The sequence below is a fragment of the Eublepharis macularius genome, chromosome 4 (assembly GCF_028583425.1).
Source record: "Eublepharis macularius isolate TG4126 chromosome 4, MPM_Emac_v1.0, whole genome shotgun sequence".
NCBI classification, from domain to species: Eukaryota; Metazoa; Chordata; class Lepidosauria; order Squamata; family Eublepharidae; genus Eublepharis; species Eublepharis macularius.
Window position 1 is genome coordinate 62005350 of NC_072793.1, and position 22938 is coordinate 62028287.

The 22938-nt window shown below is 39.9% G+C and overlaps 1 protein-coding gene across 2 annotated transcripts; it reads left to right on the forward strand.

Moving 5' to 3' along the window:
• The first annotated feature begins 4184 nt into the window (after window positions 1–4184).
• BNIP1 (BCL2 interacting protein 1) lies at window positions 4185–17665 on the forward strand. Of its 2 annotated transcripts, XR_008596951.1 has the most exons (7): window positions 4185–4268; window positions 5872–5964; window positions 9002–9093; window positions 10108–10209; window positions 10891–11009; window positions 14375–14701; window positions 14917–17665. XR_008596951.1 is itself a non-coding variant. In XM_054979016.1 (6 exons), the coding sequence occupies exons 1-6, from the start codon at window positions 4185–4187 to the stop codon at window positions 14569–14571; spliced, it is 687 nt and encodes a 228-aa protein (XP_054834991.1). In that variant the 3' UTR covers window positions 14572–17665. The 2 variants fall into 2 exon arrangements, 1 of the variants encoding a protein (XP_054834991.1); XM_054979016.1 differs by having other exon boundaries at window positions 14375–17665.
• Window positions 17666–22938: the final 5273 nt, after the last annotated feature.

A 22938-nucleotide genomic window follows, 5' to 3' on the forward strand; every position in this document is an offset into this window, starting at 1 on the left:
GAGTGTTTTTATTAGTGACCTTTCTAAATGCTAGTCATGGACTATAAATCCATCACATTGAGGAAATCATGTCGCTTTGATTATCTGAAGAACTGTTTGTTTATAGAACTATAGAAGATCCTCTGTACTGTAAACAATTTTGTCTTGTATTGCTGGAAAGGAATATATGCGGATGCTGACAACTTATTGCTATGCACCCTACTATAGTAGTGTGTGCATTAGGATTATGTGAGAACTTCTCAGAATAACCCTTTTCTACTTCTAAGATCACCAACTCTGAAGCCTTGATTTATTATTCAGACAAGGAGAGAAGGGGAACCTCAAAATTGGCAAGAGGCCATAAAATTTCCCCCTACAATTTCCAGGATATAAGCTTTCGAGAGTATGTCAAAGGGAGCCTGACTGTCGGAAGGTTATACACTGGAGATCTAGTGCTACTGGACTTGAATCTCCAGGTTGAACTGTGTTATTCAGTGGTTTTACTGCCTTTCCCAAACAACTGTAAATGAGGGGAAACATATGAAATGGCTACAGAATTTTACTTCATTAAAAGAGTACTTGCTGCAACTCTTTTTTTTTTTATAAAATTTTTTATTGGATTAGACACATATAAAATTTATTATAATCACATTCCCTTAAATTTTCCAATTCTAACCCCCTCCCTTTCCCCCCCTTTTGTAGACTTCCAACAGTTTTCCAACCCCTTGTCTATTCTCCCTCTACTCATTTCAAACTTATTGTACTTATTATAATATACTTTCAAACTCTTCTAAGCTTTTCTATAGTAACATAGTGCTATCTCTAATTTCCTTCCCAAATGGGTAAAAGTATAACAATCTTAACTTATCTTTTTCAATAATAGTAATAATAATTATTTTGGTATTCTGTACTCTATCTTACTCTTTCTAAGTACTTCAAAATGGGACAGACAATTTGTCCCTCTTTATGCATAACTTCACATACTTCTATAAACATTGCATACATTTATTATAAATCAATCAACTTGACTTGTACTCTATGTGTTACTCTTTACTTTCTTTTACGTCTTGTCCTTTTTGATTAACTAATTTCTCCATTGTAAAACTACACAACAAACAATTCATGTACACATTCAACAAAGGTCTATCAATTAGACCTATATTATGTATGCTAATGTATATTGATCCTCCATTGTACAGTTATCTGCTTACTTAAAAAAAATTAATTAAATTCTATCCTTATAATCCTTATAATAGTAACACTGTTGATACCCAACTATTCATACTAATCAAATAAAATAATTGCTTAGAATTTTTTCCACTTTACTCTCTCCCCCCGGTATAGTCACTCCCCTCTCCTTTTGTTATATTTCAGTAATTATCAAACTGCCACAGTCCTCCCACCTCCCATTTTTTCACCAGATATCGTTTCAGCCTCTCCCAGTCCGTGTTAAACTGTCCCGGGTCAAGGTCTCTCAATTTTCTTGTCATTTTATCCATCTCCACCATGTACAGCAATTTGTAAATCCAGTCCTCAATAGTTGGCACTTCTTGTACTTTCCATTTCTGCGCATATAAGAGTCTAGCTGCTGCTGTCATGTAAAATAGCAATGTCCTGTGTTGTGCTGGAATATCTTCCATTCCCAAGTTCAGTAGCAGGAGTTCTGGGTTCTTATTAACTTGAAATTGTAAAATCTCACTCATTACTCTTATTATTGCCCCCCAGTACTGCCTAGCTACCTCACAAGTCCACCACATGTGATACAGAGATCCCTCATGCTTTTTACATTTCCAGCATTTATTAGATGTATTCGAGTTCCCTAGCGCAATTTTCTTTGGTGTCAAATACCAACGATAAATCATTTTGTAGAGATTCTCTTTAATACTGGTACAAGTTCTGGGTTCTTATTAACTTGAAATTGTAAAATCTCACTCATTACTCTTATTATTGCCCCCCAGTACTGCCTAGCTACCTCACAAGTCCACCACATGTGATACAGAGATCCCTCATGCTTTTTACATTTCCAGCATTTATTAGATGTATTCGAGTTCCCTAGCGCAATTTTCTTTGGTGTCAAATACCAACGATAAATCATTTTGTAGAGATTCTCTTTAATACTGGTACATGTCGTAATCTTCAATGTATTTTTCCACAAATATTCCCACGCCTCCATTGTTATTTCTTTATTAAAATTTATAGCCCACTTCACCATTTGCACTTTAACTACTTCATCTTCCGTATACCATTTTAACAGTACTTTATATATCTTAGAGATTTCCTTTTTTTCATCTTGTAGAATTGCTTTCTCTAAATCTGAGTTCTCCATTCTTATCCCTCCCTTCGCACAGTCCGAATAGTAAAGATCTCTAACTTGTCTATATTGAAACCAGTCATAATTTGGAGACAACTCTTGTTGCGTCCTTATTCTTATTTTAGCAAGTTCTATTCGCGTTATCTCCTTGTACGTTAAGCACTGTTGTTCATTATCAACCGTTCTCGGATCTATTACTTCATATGGAACCACCCAGGAGGGGATTCCTTCTTGCAGGTAGTCTTTGTACTTCTTCCAAGTTAAGAAGAGGCTCCTCCGAATATAATGGTGCAAAAACATAGAATCTGCTTTTACTTTGTCATACCATAAATATGCATGCCATCCAAATAATTTTTTATATCCCTCTAAGGCCAGCAGTTTGCGATTTTTCAGCTTCATCCAATCTTTCAACCATACCAAACAAATTGCATCGTAATAAAGTCTCAAATTGGGCAATTGCATTCCACCTCTTTCCTTTGCATCCTGTAATACTTTCATTTTCACTCGAGGCTTCCTGCCTGCCCACACAAACTCCGATATTTTCCTCTGCCATTTGTCAAAGTGCTTAGAGTCCCTAATGATTGGTATTGTCTGTAACAGAAACAATCCAAGATGTCCTACTTCCTCTCCTGTTGAAGTCAAAGTCCTTCCCTTTTCAAAAATGGCGATTCCCTTCTTCCTGTCTCCAATAAGGGTCGTCTCTCTCCAGCAGCTCTATCACTGTGACGCACTTCCTGTTTCCCGTCTCTCCACTGCAGCTCTCGCGATGATAGAAATTTTCTCACAGCCTGCTATCACTCTCTGACCACAGGTATGAAAAACAATTCTCCAGTTTCTTTAATAGCTTCATTTAACTTAGTCCTTTTTCTAAACTATTTCTTGCCGAGTCTTCCCCTCATTATATTCCGTCTGTTGCAGTTTAAAGTTTCACTTTAAAAGTTCATTACTTTAAGCAATCGATCTCAATTCGAGAGATAGTAATCTTTACCTTTTCAAGCGTCTTTCTGGGTTGTAATCACTGCTTCGATCTCAATTTCTTTTCCACCTACTTTTCCCCTGTTGAAGCTTGGGCATGTAGGTCTTATGCCAGCCGCACTGGCCCCGGTTCTGCCGCAGAGATTTTAGCCGACCTGTCTTAGGGTGGGACCTCAAGAGACGAGAGAGAATCCTTAGCGCAGAACCCCCCCTCGCCCGAGATCGACGAGCCCTGAGGTCTTTGAGCGTTCTTTGCCTGTTCTCCACCTGAGAGCAGGTGGCCGGAGGCTATTTGTGCCCCTCCGGCCGCTGAAACGGCAGCCCGGTCAGCTCTGCACTTAGAGCTGCGTTAGACCTCCTTGGATCCCAAACCGGAAGTCCACCGCTGCAACTCTTGATATTAGGCATGTGTCTCTAACACATCCCCCTCTTTTTTGTGGCACTGGCATTTCTTTAGTGCCCGTTCCGGCCTGTTCCGTCTCGTTCCGGCTTTTACCCTGTCCCCAGAATAAGCGGTTTCAGGGGGTATGGCATATGCAAATCAGTTATGCTAACGACACACTTCTGGTGATGGCAAGAAGCATGGCATATGCTAATGAGTTATGCTAATGAGTTCCTCCAGCTCTTTTTCTACGAAATGACCCCTGGATTATACTGTTTTGCCTTGAGAGATGCACCAAATAAAGTATCATAAATTATACCTACAAAATCCATTCCTCCCCTCTCCCCCTCCCCAGGCCTCGCGAGACTAGACAAATGGAAGGGAAGGCCACGCCTCTCTTTTTTCCTCCCGCCGGCCTGCCTCTTTGGAAACGGGGCTCAAGGCTTCCCGCTGTCCGGGCAAGGAGGGCGGGGCAGAGAAGTGGGCGTGTCGACATTTGTTCCGGCCGCCTTTTTGCCGACTGCCGTCATTGCTAAGATGGCGGCTGCTGTTGACGTGCCGGTCCGAGTTTGCAACCAGGAGATCGTTAAATTCGACCTTGAGATTAAAGCGGCGGTTCAGGTATGGCTCCTTCTTCCCTCCCCGGTCAATAGCTAGCTTGTCTGCTGAGCCTGCCTTAAACGCCTTCCGTGGACGGGGGGTGGGGGGGCTCTGTGGCCACGTCCCTCTTGCCCTAGTTCGTTCTTTTCGGTCGGCCCCTCTGCTGGACTCTCCTCACTGTCGGGGACGGGTGGTGAGAGGAGCCTCTGTCCCCTCTGGAAGGTCGCAGAACAGCGAAGAGGATCCCACCGCTGCTGTTCGCGAATGAGAAAAGCGACGTTGGGGTGCCCTCCTCCATCTTGGGGCGCGGGCGCAGGCAGCTCTGGTGTGGGCCGGCTCCCCTGGGCTTCCTTCCCGCCTGCGTGTTGTTGGGCGCGAAAACCGGGCCTGGGGCTTGAGGCCCCTGAGGTGTTTGCCCCCCTTTCCTTCCTCCGCCCTTTCTTTGCCTTCTACTGTTCTTGCCCGTTCCGGTCGTCTGCAAGGACGGAGAAATGCAGCTATCTATTCCTATCCATTTCCTTTTCAGTGCTATCCCATTTCTTACTGGGGCGGGGGGGGGGGATTGTATATCATGAAATGAGCATCCTTTGGCATGTCTGTGAGTTGTGGGAATTGAGGACTGAATGTATCCATTGCTCATGTAGGAATTGGAGGATTTGAGTCCAGTGGCACCTTAGAAACCAAGAAGGTTTTCAGGGTGTATGCTTCCGAGAATCAGAGCTCCCCTCTTCAGACACCTACTGCAGACCAACACAGCTACTCACCTAAAACTATCCTCATGCAGAAACTGATGGTTTTGTGTAGGATAGTATGATACATTAGACAATCTCTCTGCTTTCTTTCCCACTCAGTTCAATTCTTTGTCTGGACTAAAGCCAAGCTTCTGTAAATGCAGAGACTAGTACATACACTGCTAAAGTCATGCAGGGAAAAGGATTTTCATATAGTAATTACTTAGAGTACAGTTACACCCTTCCCAGTCCATTGACTTCTATGCATGTAAGCTGCTGCATAAGTGCATCTAAGAAGTGATTGCCTGTGCAGTAAATGTAAAGACTGTGATTTACATGCCTCTGTGTATGTAATCTTGTCATTTCCTATATGGATGCACACTCTTTATACAAGCTTTTTATCATTTGAACAAGCTTTAGCATTAATTTTCACATTGCTTGTAGAAAACATGGGTGTGCTTTAACTTAAATATTTTATTTTCATTACTAGAATAACAGTTGTTCTTTTAAATGCTGTGTTGGCTTAGTAAGAGCCAATTTGGTGTAGTGGTTAAGAATGGTGGGACTTTAATCTGGAGAACTGGATTTAATTCCCCACTCCTCCACTTAAAGCCAGCTGGGTGACCTTGCATCAGTCACAGCTCTGTAGAGCTTTCTCAGTCCACCTCACAGAGTGATTGTTGTGGGGCTAATAATAATAATATACTTTGTAAACCACTCTGAGTGGGTTCTTCATTTTCCTGAAGGGTGGTCTGTAAATCAAATGTTGTTATTATTTTGTTATAACTGCTATTTCTGAGAATTGAACTACATTTGGAGAGTAAGACTGGTAAAACATGCTCTAAAAGAACTTAAATGCAAAAGTTCTGTATATTGCTTGTTATTTCTTTTAGGATATCCGGGACTGCATGGGCCCTGTAAGTACACTTACAGAACTGAATGCCAAGGTAAAGGAAAAATTTCAGCATTTGCGGCTTAGAATACAGGTGAGGAAGGTTGATAATACAAGGTAAATTTGAATATCAGTGTGACAGGCCCCTTCTTTCTTTGAAACCAAGGGAACTCACACTGTATCTTAAGAATTTGGGGAACCTGGTTGATTCTGAGATACAAACCTTCCGCTCAGTTACAAATGTTCTTAAAGGCTATGGGTTGCTGCAGTGTGGTAGGTATTGCATTGCATATGAATAGTGCAGAGATCACTGAAATGAGGTTTAATAAAAACAACAAGATTTATTTAAGCCCAAATTAAAGCATAAAGTTATCCAGTCTGCTTGTCACCAGAGACAGAACTCGTAACTCTATCCTCTCCCAGAAGTGGAATGAAACTGCTCTGCTACACTAGCAGGCAGAGCTATGCCCCAAATTGTCTGCCTCCTTTTCTGATGCAGTTCCCAATTCCTCTGTCTGCTCCCTTCCCAGAGCAGAACAGATCCCCTCTGACAGTAAAGTGAATGCTGGTGCAGCACTGCCTTAGGCAATGTGAAATAGCACAATATCTGTTTTTCCTCTTAGGGGCAGGACAAAATCTTTTTTCATACAGAGTATTGCAATATTAGCCAGGTTTTACAGCTGTCACTATTTTCTGCAGTCTAAAAAATGAAGGTTTTCTGAAAATTCAAAGATCTTGTTTTCAGCTCTGTACTGGATTTCTGCTTGTTTCCAATTTCTGCAAGTTTGCAAATCCTAGCACGTTGTTTATTGAATGTCCTAGCTGTTGATTGTATTGACTTGCACTCTAATCTGCCTTGAGTCCCAATGAGAAATGTGGACTATAAATAACATGCATAAATAGGCTAGAAAGGAAAAATGCCAAAATTCAGCTTGATAAAGATTTTTTTTGAAGCTCAGTGTATTGGAGCCTGACTAAATTTTCCAAAGTCAGAATGGAACTTTCCTACCTTCCCTGTCCTACTGTAGCTCACTGACCTGTGTGAAGGGCTGCACCAGTGAGATCGGGGACTCTGTGGAATGTCATATGGGAGGTCTGCAGCAGGAAGGGGAAATCAGTGGAAACTGCCAGTTTAGTCTGGATCCTGTCCTATATATGTTCCCTATCTCTAAGCATTGGAGCTTTCAAAAAACGCTTAGCTCAACAAAAACCCTCCAGACATATGATTTGCCAGATATGCTGCTCAGCCCAGCCAAATTGTAGGATGAGGACAGGGAGTTCTGGAATTGAAAAAAACCCTTGTTATTCCAGCCCCTTGCTCAGTGGAGGAAATCTAAAGCTAGAGCATCCCCCAACAGATGGCTGTCCATCCTCTTTCTGAAAATCTGTAATGAAGGTGAGCGCCCCCCCCCCCAATAATTGGTTCATTGGTTGAACCCTTGTTAGGAAGCCTCTCCTCATGAACAACTGAAGTATACCCTCCAGTAATTGAATCCCATATGATCTAGGGTTTGTGGGTGTTTTTTGCATTATCAGAGAAACAAAGCTGGAGCTGACTGACAGTCCTCTATGACAGCCCTATGCAGACAGCCATCTGTTTAGTTCAGTTATGACTGCGCCACAACAAGATCGATGAATATGTTTGAATAAACCTCTCAGATAAATTTTTGGAGTAATGAAGTGAAGACTTGGGAGCTGCTGTGATCTCTGGCATTGTTTTTAACCCCACAGTTCTGTTGATTTCAGTCAAATACTCTTTCATGACCTTGTCAGTCTCCAAATGTATTGAACATGAAGAATGGAGCCCTAAGGGAGGATGATCTTCAAATTTAATTTCCATTAGGGAGAGCGGTAGTGATTAATGTGAGCCTAAGTGTTTGTGGTTCTCCTTCACAACTTGTGCTTGTGGAAGGAAGAGGGATACTGCTGTCTCACTTTGGTGTGTGCAGTCGGCACAGTCTTATTCTCCATGTCATTCAACTGCTATGTAAAGCCTTTTAGAGAAACCATTTGTAGCTTCGGAACTGGATGTCATCAGTATGTGCATGACCCCTCCCCCCCCCAGCTCTATACCCAAATCCTCTGGTGATGAGTAGAGGTCTTGAGCTGATGCCTGTCTGATGTGGTTAGATGGCTGAAAGGTAACCTATTGAAACTGGACCCAAACAAGATCGAAGTGGAGTTGATTGGGAAGGCAGAGAAGTTGAAGGACATTGTGCTTCCCACTTGCAGTGGGGTTCAGCTGACTTTTATTGACTCTGTTAAGAGCCTAAGGATTATACAGGATTCCGTACTGTTGCTTGAGAACACTTTCTTCCAACTCATTGGAAGAAATGGCCCCCTACCTTGACACATCTAATCTGGCTACCTGAATTCACACTATGTTAACATCAAGACTAGACTACTGTAATGCACTTTACATAGGTCTCCCCTCAGAGTTAACTATGAGACTCCGTTTGGTACAAAATGCCACAGCTTGGTACCGGAACAGAGAGAAAAATGTCTGCTAACCTAATAGCATGACCCTAACCCTATAAAAAGCACATACATTCTATTTAGTATACCTGGTCGACATAAAATTCCACACCACTTTTGCTGATTACTAATGTTTTCCATAGAACAAATTGTTACAATTTGTTTCATTGAACCTACAATTTTTATCTAGCTTTATATTAGGATATCCATATTTTAGTTTGCTTCACCATGCAGTCCTCAGCAGAGGCACACCCTTCTGTACCCATTGATTTCAGTGGACTTAGATTGTGCTGTCAGCCTTGGTTTTCAACATGGTAGCTATTCATGCTGTTGAGAAGATAAAAGTTTATTTGTTTATTAACACATTTGATTGCCACCTTTCCACTCAAAATGAGATCCCTAAGTTAAACGGTAGTACAGTGTTTAACACTGTGTTGTTCAAAACCCATAGACCATCTGATCCCAAACCACAGAGTCTAATTAGGCCCTTAAATCCTAAACATGCTTCCCTTTAATTACACTCTGTTGAATAAGCATTTCTTTCTTTTAACTACAGATATTTAGGACTGGGATATTGATTAGGTTGATTCCTTTGAGAAGAGTTTACAGAATGATTCAAAATATTAATAGTAAGTGTTGATTCTGGATCTGCTTAGGAGCTTGAACAGATGGCTAAGGAACAAGATAAAGAATCAGAAAAGCAACTTTTGCTCCTAGAAGTAGAGAACCATAAAAAGCAAATGCTCAGGTAAGTTGAACAGTGAGCATTGTTTGTCATCCATATCTTTAAAGATATATGCTGGGTGATTCGCATCTTAATACAGTTTTATCAAAACAAAATTATGTCCCCCAGTAATAAAGGTGTTCTTGCAAATTCACAAAATGGAGTGAATTGGACCAGAAATGGACCAAAATTGGACCAGTATACTACCTTTCCATTTGTAACCATTGCTTTTTTCTGCCAAGGAACACCTGTAGTTGAGTAGTAATTGCTACTATAAAAACAGCTCATAAGTAAAATGCATTTTGGTCTTTTTTTCCAGTTTGCAGTGACTTTTAAAAATATCAAAGCAACAGAGGCCAAGATGATACTGGCTTTCTGAGTTTAGGTGGCAGGTCAGGAGTCTGAGAGTATATAAAGAACTGTGGCCATCATCTATAAAATTTGATGGTTTATAAACTCTTTCCGTTTCAAGTTGACAGCTCCAGTTACATTTTAATTAAAATCTTAATGATAATTGTCACTTCCATAAAAATTATGGGCATAGTATGAAATTGTTCTGCCACAGAGCCATGGTCCTTCTTTTCTGTTCAAAGGAAACATTTTTGTGATTTCTTCGCTATTCTTAAAGCATGCATTTCCCCAGCACTTTGATACTGTATGTATATGTAACAATTAGAATATTTTTTTAATATTTCCCCACATTGAGTCCAATGTTATGGATGTCACTCCTTACCTTCCAGAGGATAGTAATGGACTATTGTTCATGTCTTCAAGCATCCAGGTCTTTTCATTGCTAGATGTACCAGTGTTGAGATGCTGTAGGAAATAATCAAGTGAGGGAACTGCATGATGTAGCAATTAATCCAGTGTTGATAAAGCACATGCATTCATGATCATTGATAATCATGTGAAATAACAATGGCTTGAGCATATATATATGTATTCAATTATCTCAGTTGCTTCCCGCTTAATACAGTCTTTGAAGATGTTTCTGTCTTGTTCTTCTTGTTCTAAATTATAGTATGTTAATGGTTTCAGCAATCAGACAGCATGGAGGAAGGCTAATCTGGCTTGCAAAATTGCCATTGACAATGCGGAGAAAGATGAATTATTGCGAGGAGGAGACCCTCTAAGACAAAGGTAATAATAATCACCATCATATTTCACTCAAGGAGCTTGGGGTAGCTTACATAATTCTCCCCTTCTCCATTTTTTTTTCATAAACACCTAATGAGGTGAACGTGAGTAGCCCAGTGTTCTTTCATGGCTAAGTAGGAATTTGAAATCTGATCTTTTTGGTTAAAGTTCATCATTGTAACGACTATATCATGTTGGCTCTTGTCACAATATTTATTACTTATTAAACCTAAAACTAGATGCTGATTGTGCAAAAGTAGGTTTATAAAAAAGAGATGAACCTGGCTTCCACAAGGACAACACCAATAGGAAAAAGGCGACATAATTATTCCTTTGTAACTGGACACCTCAGTTACCAAATGTTGCACCTTCAGAGTTCCCAAAATGCTTGCTGTCAAGCTGCAGAGCTTTATCCTTGGCCACATAGCTCCTTGTTTACTTAGCCACTTGGCTTTTCCTCTTCTTTCTATTATCATTTGTAAAATAACTTTGATAAGCTATTAGAGACCAAAGCAGCTGATGTTTTTCCTTACTGTTCCCAGTGCTTCCATTCCTCATGACCTTTTGGTTGGAGTCATCTTCCATCTGTGCAATCCCAATGGCTTTTGGAGTATTTTAACTAATTCAGAAGATAAGTTCATTTTATACTAGCTCATTTTCTATTATTATTATTATTATTTTTAGGAAAACTGCTAAGGAAGGCTTGGCTGAGGGGGCCAGTAACATCACTGAGAGCCTGATGGGTATTAGCAGGATGATGTCTCAGCAGGTTCAGCAAAGTGAGGAGGCTATGCAGACTCTAGGTTAGTAAATCATTGTCTGTAGTGATTGACTGGATAATTACCATTGTATCAGTAAGGCCAGGGAAATGTGCTGGTGAATGACATTTAGTGCCTGTGTATGTGTTATGTGCTTCAAGTCGCTTCCAATTTCTGGCAACCCTATGAATGAAAGACCCCCCAAAAATGACCTTAGAGTGGCCCTAAGATGCAGGGGCTTCAAGCTTAGCAGTCTCTACTTTTGTATCAATGGCAATATCTGTTTTAAAAATTAACAGAGAAGAATGCTTGCTTCTGATGTAGAGATGCCTCAGATTATTGCTGTGATTGGTAACACACTTTCAGAAATACAGATGCATCTAACACCATGATAGTCAAACTTCCAGGGAACATTTTCTACATCACCCCTCTGTGCATCAATCAGACTGCAGAGGATTCTGGAACAGGAAAGCTCTAAGACATAAATGTAGTTCATTTGGCATGCCCTCCAGGCCAGTGAGTCCTTGCCATCACCCATCTTGAACTGAGAAATATATCAAAATTCTCTGCATCTGCACATGACAAAGGAATATCAGGAGAGGAGGACAGGCATTGTTTTTCAGGGAAGCTTGATTACCACCTCTGATCTCACTGGGGAACTCCTGCTAAACCCACATGTTCCCTAGAACACTGATTGAAAGCCACTTTTCTAAAAAAGGAAAACATGTTTGTTAATAATCATTGGATTACATAAGAAATCCACTTTTAAACAATAAATCCAGCTTTATTGTAGGTTAGAGAATGGGTTTAAATTTATAGTCCACCCTCCTCGCGAGTGGGCTCAGGGCGGATTACAGCATACAAATAAATAAAACAGTAAAATCAAAGAATCACAAGATCCAAGTTCAGCGGCATAAAACATAGCTCCACAAAATAAGTTCCCAGTATTCCAGGCTGAGATTCCCTTCACCCTTCCCTGCAAACCCATATAAATTACAACTGTTACGCAGTTGTAACTTTATAGCTTAAGTTATAGAAAGCAGTGTAAATAGCACTTATGAATGTGTGCGTGTGAGGGGGTCCCTAGGTGGTTAGAATGAGTAAGAGAACCCAATTTGTTTGTTCTTTTTACCCATATCTCCATCTTGCTTCATTATGAATAGTAAATCAGATGATTCAAACCCTGTAGCTACTAATACACCATGTTTTTTAAAAAATACTTTTTCTACCTTGTCTAATCATAAGGGCTTTAGGCAGGTGACAACATATTTAAGGGACATAAAATTACCAGATGACAATTAATGACACTCCTCCCCCACCAATAATCTTAAAGCTCCATCAGCACAATTCTAGTCCAAATAAAATTTCAGCATTCTTCAAAAATAATAACATTCTATTTCTATACCGCCCTTCAGGACAACTTAACTCCCACTCAGAGTGGTTTACAAAGTATGTTGTTATTATCCCCACAATAATCACCCTGTGAGGTGGGTGGGGCTGAGAGAACTCTGAGAGAGCTGTGACTGACCCAAGGTCACCCAGCTGGCTTCAAGTGGAGGAGTGGGGAATCAAACCCATTTCTCCAGATTAGAGTCCTGCACTCTTAACCACTACACCAAAAAAGATTCATGGGGTTTAGAACTGAAAGTTAGAATTTGGCCTGATGGTTTCTCTTAGCCATTAAAACAATTTATCAGATCTGCTGACTAAATTAACTATTTGTGTGTCATTCTGCAGTCTAACGTGCACCCTCTGGCTTTGTTTTGTGAGGGGGATGGAAAGAATGCAGTTTTCTCTCTTCCTTCTCCTTCCCAGGCTGAGGGCTGCCAGCAGCTTCTTTGTGTGTGCTTCTTCTCTTCTTAAGTGACAGTCTTGGCAGCTCCTTGGTTCCCTAACATCTGGTTGAAAGCACTTCCTCTTTGGCTGAGGCAGAGCTCACAAAGGTCACTTGACTTTAAAAAGGCCACCTGTACTTAATCTGCCATTAAAATATTACTGTTATGCAAAAAGTCAGAGAAGTCCTTTCTGTGAAATGCAATAAATAATTTTTTCTTGGACTCAGGAAGTCCTCTGTTATCTCTTAATGTGGCAAATAGCATTAGTCTTTCTTATACCAGATAGATGAAAAAATAATCTGAATGGAAACTTGAATTGTGCAATAGTGTGATTGGTCATGTTGAATTTCCATTTCAGGCATAATATATTGATTCCACAAATCAATGACCTAAAAGATCTTTTGCTGGCCAAATATATAAAAATTGACCAGTTCTTTAGTTGCTGGCTTCAAAACATTTTGTCGAGTTTTTAAAATTTCCCTCAAACATATGAAAATGTCCAGCAATAATCTGCTCCAGCAACAGGGATGGGAGGGGATGTGTGTGTATTTTGATATTGCCATTGATGGGAAGTTGAGATTAACAGGCTTGAAGTGGCAGTTCTGCAGAGGAGTTCCTTTTAGGACCACTTCTCACAAAGCATTTTGTTCTTGGTACTGATACCCAGGTACAAAATACATGATCACATACTATGTCGATTACAATGAGTATGTGGATACCTTGTATAATTTTATGTTTCTGAAATCCTGGGCTGCTGATTACCCCTTTTTCTCTTCAGAGATGTACTGAACATCCAAGTCCCCTCTAGTAGGCCAGAGGAAAACCAATAGTTTTGAGGTGTGGAAATTAGAGCCTTAGGGGAAAAAATGGTAATGCCCAAACAAGTCCTTATCTACAAACTAAACCTTAAACTTTATTTCCCAAGAGTGTGTGTGTGTGTGCACACCAGAACATAAGAATGCACATTTTAAAATTTAAAAACATGACTGCCCAGTATAACTTCAGAACTGAACCAGCGCCACCGCCCCCCCCCCCCATCAGACCTCCCCTATTGCTTCCAGTTGTCCGCCAACCTCAGAAAGCACAGCAAGCTGCAGAGGGCGTGGGGAGGCAGGAACATTTGCTTCTGTGAGCGCAATTCTGGTTGCTCAAGGTATGAACTACCCCTGTGTTATATGCGGAGACTAGTAAACTATTAACACTAAATATACTTTCACCAATTATTTCTTCTCTACTTTGTCCCTTGGTATTATTCCATCTCATTTATTAGCTTTGCCCACTCTATTTTTTTGTCTTGTAAGAATGGGCCAATGAAATGTCATTTGGGGTCTCAAATGAACCTCAAGAAACAGCAAAATGTTGTTTTTATCTAAAGCGTACTCAGCATTCCTTAAGTGGAAAAGTTCTTCAGGTTTATTACCATGCCTTTGGGCCAGTTTACCTAGTATAATGTATGTTGCATTGGTTTTTTTCAAGATCACACAAGACTCTCACAGTCTTTTTGCTTTTTGCCTGATTTGAAACACTTTGAGCTGAAATTTTACATGTTCTCAGAAATTTTGTGTTCTCTTTCAGTCACTTCTTCACGAACCATCCTGGATGCAAATGAGGAATTTAAATCCATGTCTGGAACAATACAGTTGGGACGAAAGCTCATTACAAAATACAATCGCAGGGAATTGACTGATAAACTGCTCATCTTCCTCGCCCTTGCTTTGTTTTTGGCCACAGTGCTTTACATCCTGAAGAAGAGACTTTTTCCCTTTTTGTAAAATTCTCAAGGGAGGGGAGGAAGTATGAATGTGAGGCAAATAGGATGGGAGAATTTATGATAAGGATCTGACTCTGTTCTAACAAAGGAAAGGTTCGAGGAGACAGGATTTCGTGCTGTATAAACAAAAGGTAAGCTTACTTTACATGAGCTTAATGAGGTACAGGTTGAGCCGAGAGAGAGAGAGAGAGAGAGAGAGAGAGAGAGAGAGAGGGGGTCCAGCAGGGGACAAGTGCAGGTCAGATGCTCTTAAGAGTGGCAGGCGTCAGTTTTAAACTGGACGGTGGGAGGCATATTCATCCCATCAGAGTATGGGTCATATGTTTCGCTTCCTTCCTCTGTTTAGAAGATATGGTGATCTAAATTAAGAAAGGCATGAGAGAATTGGGAAGAAACTGCTGCAAATTCATTCAGACACATTCCTCCACTAACCTCTGTTTGGATCCAGAAAGAGCTGGGAGTCTTATGCTAAGTAAAAAATAATAATAATAATAAAATGGATTAAAGAGGGAAGCATCTTACTTTTGCTTCTTTTATACTGCCTTTTGAATTCCACTTCAGTTAATTCCAGATGTGAAAGAGCAGTATGGTTACAAAATCCATATCTAATTGTGTGTCCTAGTACTTCCATTTTTATGAAATCTGAGTTTGGGAAGTTTCTTGTGCTTCATTCCAGTTTTTGCTTTGGTGGCCTAATGTTGATCTCTGGGTAGAAAAGTATATTGCTGAGAATTTCTTTTACTGAAACTTCCGTATTCTTTTTCTGTTGCTCTTCTAATATAAGATACATAAAATGAGGTTTCGGAGCTGGGGTATGTACCATCCCCTCCCAGGGGTGCAGCTCTTCATCAGTGTATAGCTTAATGCATAGGAGGGGACCCACATTACAGCTCTAGAGCCCCTTTCCCCCTTTCCCCCTCCCCATTGATCCTTGGCAGGGTATGCATTGTGTCAGGCCTGTGACAACATACATCATGCATGCTGGCTGGATACTTCACTTGAAGCACAAATGACCTGCTCTGTAGGGACCTGGAAAGAGCAGGGCCACTGGATCCTTCTGTGAGAGGCAAGGAAAGTCTTCTCATTGCAGATAGTGGCTAAGCATATTGTCACAAACTCAGCATGGTGGGAACCTGCTCGAGGAATGGCAGTGTGAAAGGTCTCTATGGGTATTTCTGCTCTCCATTGGTTCAGAGGTGCACTAGAGGAAGATGTTGGATAGTGCTTCAGGATTTGGTTTGGTAATGTGAAAGTATCCCTCATGACATATGAGGGAACTTTTCTGTTATCAAACAATGTATAGTTTTTATTCCAAAGCATTTGAAACTATTAAAGCACTTCACATCATACTCCTTTCAAATAGCAGAGCAATTCTTTTCCTCTATTAGTGTGTTTCTTTGGGATTTTTCAAGTGGCGTTGACCAAAACACCAAAGCACAAGTGCAAATCACTATTTTGTATGCTATTCTTTGATGGTGCAATGTATTTATTAAAAACAAACAAAGGCAATTTCCCTCGCATTTTCTATTCTTTTCTAATAGTGCTTATCTTGAAATTGCCTTGAAATTGTGTGTATTCAAGTATCTTTGTCTTCTGTATTGTTTGTATTTGTAGCTGAAAAACACACTTTTGGTTCCCTTCCCCTCTAAGAATCAAATTGGAAACTGAAATGAAACTAATCTTCAGCGCCACTTTATCTTGTCAGACCTAAACAATATTGACATTATAATATGGTGTCTTACATAAAGTCAAACAGATCAATTGCTGACTCTGTACCTGTCAGCTAGAATTGTTACATATGATGAACTATGTTCTCGCGGTTTTCATGCAAAAATTGCTGAAGGTTACACATGGGTTCTCACTGAACCATCTCTCTTCCTAATCTTACCTATCTCAAATTCAGCTTCGATTGCTATGTTGTATGGATGGCCCAAACTAGTCCATGTTGTTTAAAAGCTGGAATACATTAAAAATAATAATTCTAGATATTTAAATGTGTGTTAATGCAATCAGTTAAGTAAGAGTTTTTACATATTTAATTTATTTACTTTGTTTATACCCTGCCTTTTCCCCCACTAGGGACCCAAGTGGCTTATATGTTCTTCTCTATTTTTTCTTCACAATACCACTGTAACTAGAGTGTGTGTGTCTTGGCCTAAGGTCACCCAGGAAGCTTCCATGGCAGGGTAGGAATTCGGACCTGGATCTCCCAGATCCTAGCCAACACTAACCCCTATACCACACTGGCTGTCTCTCATGAATGGGACCTCATATTTCCATCTTGGATTAGCACTGGGCATAGAGTGGAGTCTGTTGGCTGGAGACGACCCTAGCTTTAATGAAACAGGTGTGCCAGAATTGTAGCCCAACACTAACCATTATGCTGCAGTGACTCTCACATTGCCTCTTAAGATCCAGATGCCATATATGTGCTTCCAGCGTTACTATGGCCCTGTTTATTGTATGATACCTTCACCATTTTGAATGATTATATGCCTTTTAAAGCCTTGGAAATTGATACTTTTGATTATCTGAGTACGGCATTATTTTCTAAAAACAGAATGGATTATACTTAATCCAGTGAATGCTTTCTATACTCAGTCTATAGCAATCTTTTAAATACAAGCTAAAAGTTTTAGTCTTGTAATAAGAAGGTTGAGGATCAAGCAACAAATGAATATTCTTATCTGTTCAGAAGCTAGTAATGTACTTGTGTGAGCGTGAGTGCATGCATATACTGTGAAGGAATACCTAATATACCCTGAATGGCACATGAGGTATATTTTTGGAGTATATTCTGTCCAACAGTCATTGTTGCCTAATATCTCAACTAGCTGGTCTAGTTGAGGAACAGCAACTTTCTTCCTGCTCCTTTCCGATTCCCTCTTTTTTGCTTATTTGTCTTGCTTCCTGTATGAACTCAGAGGACTGGACTGTGAATTCACAGAGTTCAGTTGCTCGTAGCCACATGATTTATGTTTAGGAGCTCTTCCGGATAATTTTACCACCCAGATAATGTGTTTGCCTTTCTAAGTGTTAAAAGGGTTTTTTGTAACTGCTTATGTTTTATTGTTAAAGATGAAGGAAAATTTCAATAAATGATTGGTTTTTTAAAAAGAGAATTTGATTTATACTATATTCAGTGTAATCTAATACCTACCATTTCAAGTTGTGCGTAGTTAAGATTGCTTAACATGGAATATTTACTTATTTGCAATTGAAATTAGGAGAGCTATAGAATAAGAAGAATTTTTTTCCAAGATTGGAAATCTGTTTGTATGGCATGAGGCACAGATAGTTCTGTTTTGAATTAATCTGCAGCCAGAGAGTGTGATTTGATGTTTGTTTCCACAGGATAGCACTTCAGTACTCATTTTATGTAGCTTTTACATCCTAGCTTATAGCAGCTGAATATGCATAAGAAAAACAATCTTGATGTTTTAAAGCAAAATTCCTGTAGATGGCAACATGCACTGCATCTGCAGTAACACTGTAATATGTTTATCTGGCCTTGCAGACTCTGCTTTACAATCCTTACCTCATTTGTCATTTAACAATTAACGTATTAAGTAGGCATTGATTATTCCTGTTCTTATTGATTGAGCTGAGGCTATCAGGGCTGTGTATATTTTACAGTGTTACCTCAGTACAGAATTCAGTTCTGTGAAAATGGCAGCTTTCATTCATTTGTGCATTAAACATATTTCTGCCAAGATAACTTGGGAAGTTACTGTGGTGCAAGGGGCTGAAGTGTAGGGTGTAGATATGTGAAATTCAAGATCAAACTGTTACTGGGTTATGAAGCTCCCTAGAGATGATCTCTCACCCTAGCCGTAACTCACAGGGTTGTAGTGGGGCCAGAAATGCTGCAGTAGCATCTTGTAGAAGAATGATGTATAAATGCAGCAATCAATCAATCAAAGTATGTGGGTAATGCCAGGTGAGTTTCATAAGATGGGGTGAATTGGGGAGGAGATTGCTGAGTAGGTTTTGCAAGTGGTGAGGTCCTCAGCCTCTTAGTTCCGCTCTGTTGCTAGCAGCAAAAGAAGAAAGCATGCTAATATGCAAACTTGTTCAAACTGAATGATGTATAAGGGACACTGGATTCTGCTTTTCTTGACACACAACATACAGTCTTGACATGCCCAGGCATTCATTGCTGAGTTGCAGTTTAAAATCATTTCTCTCCAAGTCCAATGTTCTAATGGACAACATGCAGTTCTCTAGGCAGAGCTGTCGCAGAGTTCTGGTAGGCATACTCATTTCATGAAATAAATGTACTGTGCGCTTGCTTTCTGCTATGTGTCATATAGTATATATGTTCCAAGCTTGTCCACAGATAACTATGCTGGCAGCGACAGATACCGTCTTGCCCTAAGTGAGATGGTCAAGGATGTTGCTTAGGTTATTCATCCCTTACGCCGGCAAAATATATTTGCACCAAAAATATGGTTGGCATAAGGAGAGCAAGCTGTATCCTGCCTCAAGACAATGACTTACGCAGAGAAAGAATATAAATAACATTAAAATGAGCTGAAGATAGGGAGAATGTGCTTATGAGAGGGAAATGCTTTCCACATTAAGTAGCTATCCCCAAACGGGAGGGTGATTTCATCGCTGCTGTGTTTCTAAAAATGTCCTTGTCAAATGTGCACGGTGGCTGTCACCTGCCAAGTGGTCCAGCCATGTGTGCCAGCTGGGAGAAGACTGGGCAAGGCTGACTGGAATCCTTGGGAGCTGAGAATAGCCAAGCTGCAGATGCAAACTTGCCTGTGCATTGTGCACATGCCTCTTGAAAACAGAGAGGAGAAGCCAGGTGGGCCACTCTGTGTCCTCTGCTGTTTATTTTAACTAACAGTCAGCCCCGAGTCTCCTGCATCCAAAGACCAAGTCCATAGAGAAAGGCACATCCCTTGGAGACTTGCCCAAGCCTACTCATGTTTTTGAAGGCGCATACAGTGTTTACTCTTCTTCAGCCTGGCTTCTAGTGTCTGAGACTAAAATAGTGGTAGGTTTAGGTTATAATTTGTCAGGATTTATCTGCATTCCAGCTTTATTCCATACATGTTGCTTGGAAATAAACCTTGCAGAGCTGGGGAGGGGGGAGGTTACTTTCAGGTAACAATGCCTAAGAATATAGTCTTTACTCAGAATTAAACCCTGCTGATTGCAATAGAACTTACTCTCAAGTAGCTGTGTTTAGGATTATAGCGTTAATCTTTTCCTGGCCTCCAGTTGGATACTCAGTTTCTCCACTTCCGGCATCTTTTTGTTATAAAGTAGGTTAGCAATTTGAATAAATGTAGTCTAGCAATGCTATAAAAACCAGCCATTCTGATGAGTGGTACTAATTTCAAAACAATAGCTATGATCTTTGTGTAGAAAGACACAACACAAGCAATGTTAAGCCCCTTTAAATCTCATTCCAGTGTAAGAATTAAGTATGTTACATTCTCCCACCAAAATTTTAGGATATAACAATACTTAACTTTGGTTTGGTCACTCCTAGAGTTTGGGTTCCCTCCTTCCCAGCTCTAAGTTAAGTGACTAGATGTCTGAAAAAGTTGGTTATCTCTTTTCCATGCATGCAAATGCCAGACTACATTTTTGATGCTTTGTGAAATACCAAGCATATTGTTTTAGCATGACAGATAACTTGTGCATATAACATGGCCTCAATACGCAGATCATTACTTTGTTATTTAGAGTTAGTCTCTCTCATTGAGGCTTAAAGCAGATTACACAGTGTAGCTTAATACAAACAGTGCCTTGGACATTCAATTAACAATATAACAGGGTATAGTTAATAGTAGGGATGTGCGCTTTGGGTATCCGATTTGGGGGAAATGCCCGAATCGGACCCGATCCGTAAAGATTCGGGAGTTCCAAATCGGGGCCAACATGCAGATAGATCCAGGAGGAGCAACAAAGAAGCTTGGCCTTTGTCTACATTCAGATCATAGCTGTGATCAAATGGCTGAAAGCAAACAAATTGAAACTGAACCTGGATAAGATGGAAATGATAGTTGGGAAGGCAGAGATTTTGAAGGACAAGATCTTGTGCTTCCCATTTTTGATGGGATTCAACTGACCCTCAGTTAAGAGCCTAGGAGTTATACTGGACCCAGTACTGCCACTAAGGAAACAAGTTAATGGAGCTACAAAAAATGATTTCTACGAACTCAGTCTAGAATGGAAGATGCCCCCTTACCTTGACACAGCCCGTCTTGCCACCTGGATCCATGCCATGGTAACAGCAAAATTTGACTACTGTAATGCATTGTATTAAACTGGAGAATCCAGTTGGTTCAGAATACTTGGTTATTATTGAGAGCCGGGAGGAGTATGAATATTACTGCCATTCTGCACTCACTCCATTGGCTACCTATCAGCTACCAGGCTCAATTCAAGGTATTGGCTATCACATACAAAGCTCTTCATGGCATTTGTCCATTTTATCCACTGGACTGCCTCTTCTTATGTTCCACCATGGCAGCTTTGCTCATCTGAATAGAGCTTTCTACAAGTGCTTATAGGCAAAAAGCTGCCCGTCCATGTGCATTTTCTGTGGTGGCCCCGACCCTATGGGATGGCCTACCTGAAGAGGTCAAGAAAACTCCCGCTCTCCCGGCTTTCTGAAAAGAATGCAAAACTCTATGATTCAAGAAAGCTTTTTAATCACACGGGAGGGCTGCATTTTAAGGAAGTGGTCTCAAAGAGATGCATCAGTAAAGAGAGAGAGACTAGATATTACTATTATGTACTATCTGTTTCTGTATGATCCTGCTGGATAATTTCTCTTGTTTAGTATGACAGTCTTAGAATTGCTTATGATCTTTTTTACCATTTCTTGAACTCTCTATTGGATTCTCGCTTGGTTTAAATGTTTGCAAATTTTTATTTATATACCTTATTACAATGCTTATTGAAATGTTTTCGAAATTAACTGTAATGACTCACAATGTGTAATTCATCTTAAATCTCAGTGAGAAAGGCAGATTATAGAGAACATAAATATATGTGTTTTTTTTAAATCTTGAGAACAATCCTTGCTTCGAAGCTTAGGAGATGGATTGCTTTGACTAAATTAAGACAAATGTATGCATATGCTGTGCAAGTATTTTGAACAATGGAAACAGCATTACAAAATGATAGCAAAGTAGGTCAGAGAGAGCTAAACATTAATAACAAAACCACCATTACACACTAAATTAGAATATGTGAACAGTCTAGGGTCGGCTGCCCCTTAAATAAAGAAGATACTGTAGCTGGCTGTACTGGAACTAGAATTAACATAATATTTTAAGCATAAGAAGTATATTCTGTTATCATGTGAAAACTCTCCAGCTTTTTCTTGTGATGTTCAGCCTTTTAATAGTTTAATAATTCATCTGACATTTTATTTAGGGCATCAGCTTTATATTTGGTAATCTGGCTGTAAAGCATTTAGAGTAGTGCAGAATTTTGTGTTCATTGTGCAGTACAGCCAGGTTTTTTTTAAAAGGAAAAGAAAGGTTCAGTTAATGATAGACGCTTTAAATATATCTTTATAACCCAGGGCTCAGGTTACCTTGAAATATTTCATGTTTCTAAGCCTTCAGATGTGTTTATTCAAGAAAAGGCCAATGGGAAAAGTTATGGAAAATAACTTGCTTGACTAGCTTTGATCCCTGTTGTCTACCCTTTGTCATTTCTCAAAGAATGGATGGGATAAAGGTAATGGGAAGATATCCACACATATTTTGTGCAAATGGGAACAACTAATTTAGAGTTGACTCAGATTCTGATTCTTTCATTCAGATTTTCCATAAACATTTCAGTGTTTCAACTTTCCTTAATATTTGTGGAAAATGAATGTTATGTTCAAATATTTGTTGAGTTCATGTCAGGTTACCATACAGGCAGAATGAATTCAGTTAAAGATCAAATCAGGGAAAGTACTCAGTGCCTTCAACATTTCCAGAAATTAATTTTTTGGTGACTATTGAGAGTAACATATGGAAGAAAATCCATGCTAAAGAGGCCAACTGCTTTTCTAAAAATGAACAATGGCTTATCTCTTTGACAATGGAAATTGTCCCGACAACAGTTCCAGCAGTGCACACCATTATCTTCTGCACTTCTGTTGTTTTTGGGAACCTAGCCTATATACAGTGGTCCAAATCCAAGAGAGTGATTCTGGATACAGATGTGTCAAAAGGTGCATTTAGCCAGTTCAGCAAATTTGGCTGCGCATCCTGATCCTAATAGAATGGCCTTCAATATAATAACTAATCCAGATTGGATATATCAGTTCTTTTAACTAGTTGGGCTAGGTCCAGAGGTCAGGTTTTGCCAACAGAAGGCACTTCCATCAGTGGAACAGACC

Coding starts and splice junctions, on each gene's coding strand:
- BNIP1 (XM_054979016.1), top strand. CDS start 4,185: ATGGCGGCTGCTGTTGACGTGCCGGTCCGAGTTTGCAACCAGGAGATC. Junction 9,094..10,107: donor CATAAAAAGCAAATGCTCAG/GTAAGTTGAACA, acceptor TAATGGTTTCAG/CAATCAGACAGCATGGAGGA. Junction 10,210..10,890: donor GGAGACCCTCTAAGACAAAG/GTAATAATAATC, acceptor TATTATTTTTAG/GAAAACTGCTAAGGAAGGCT.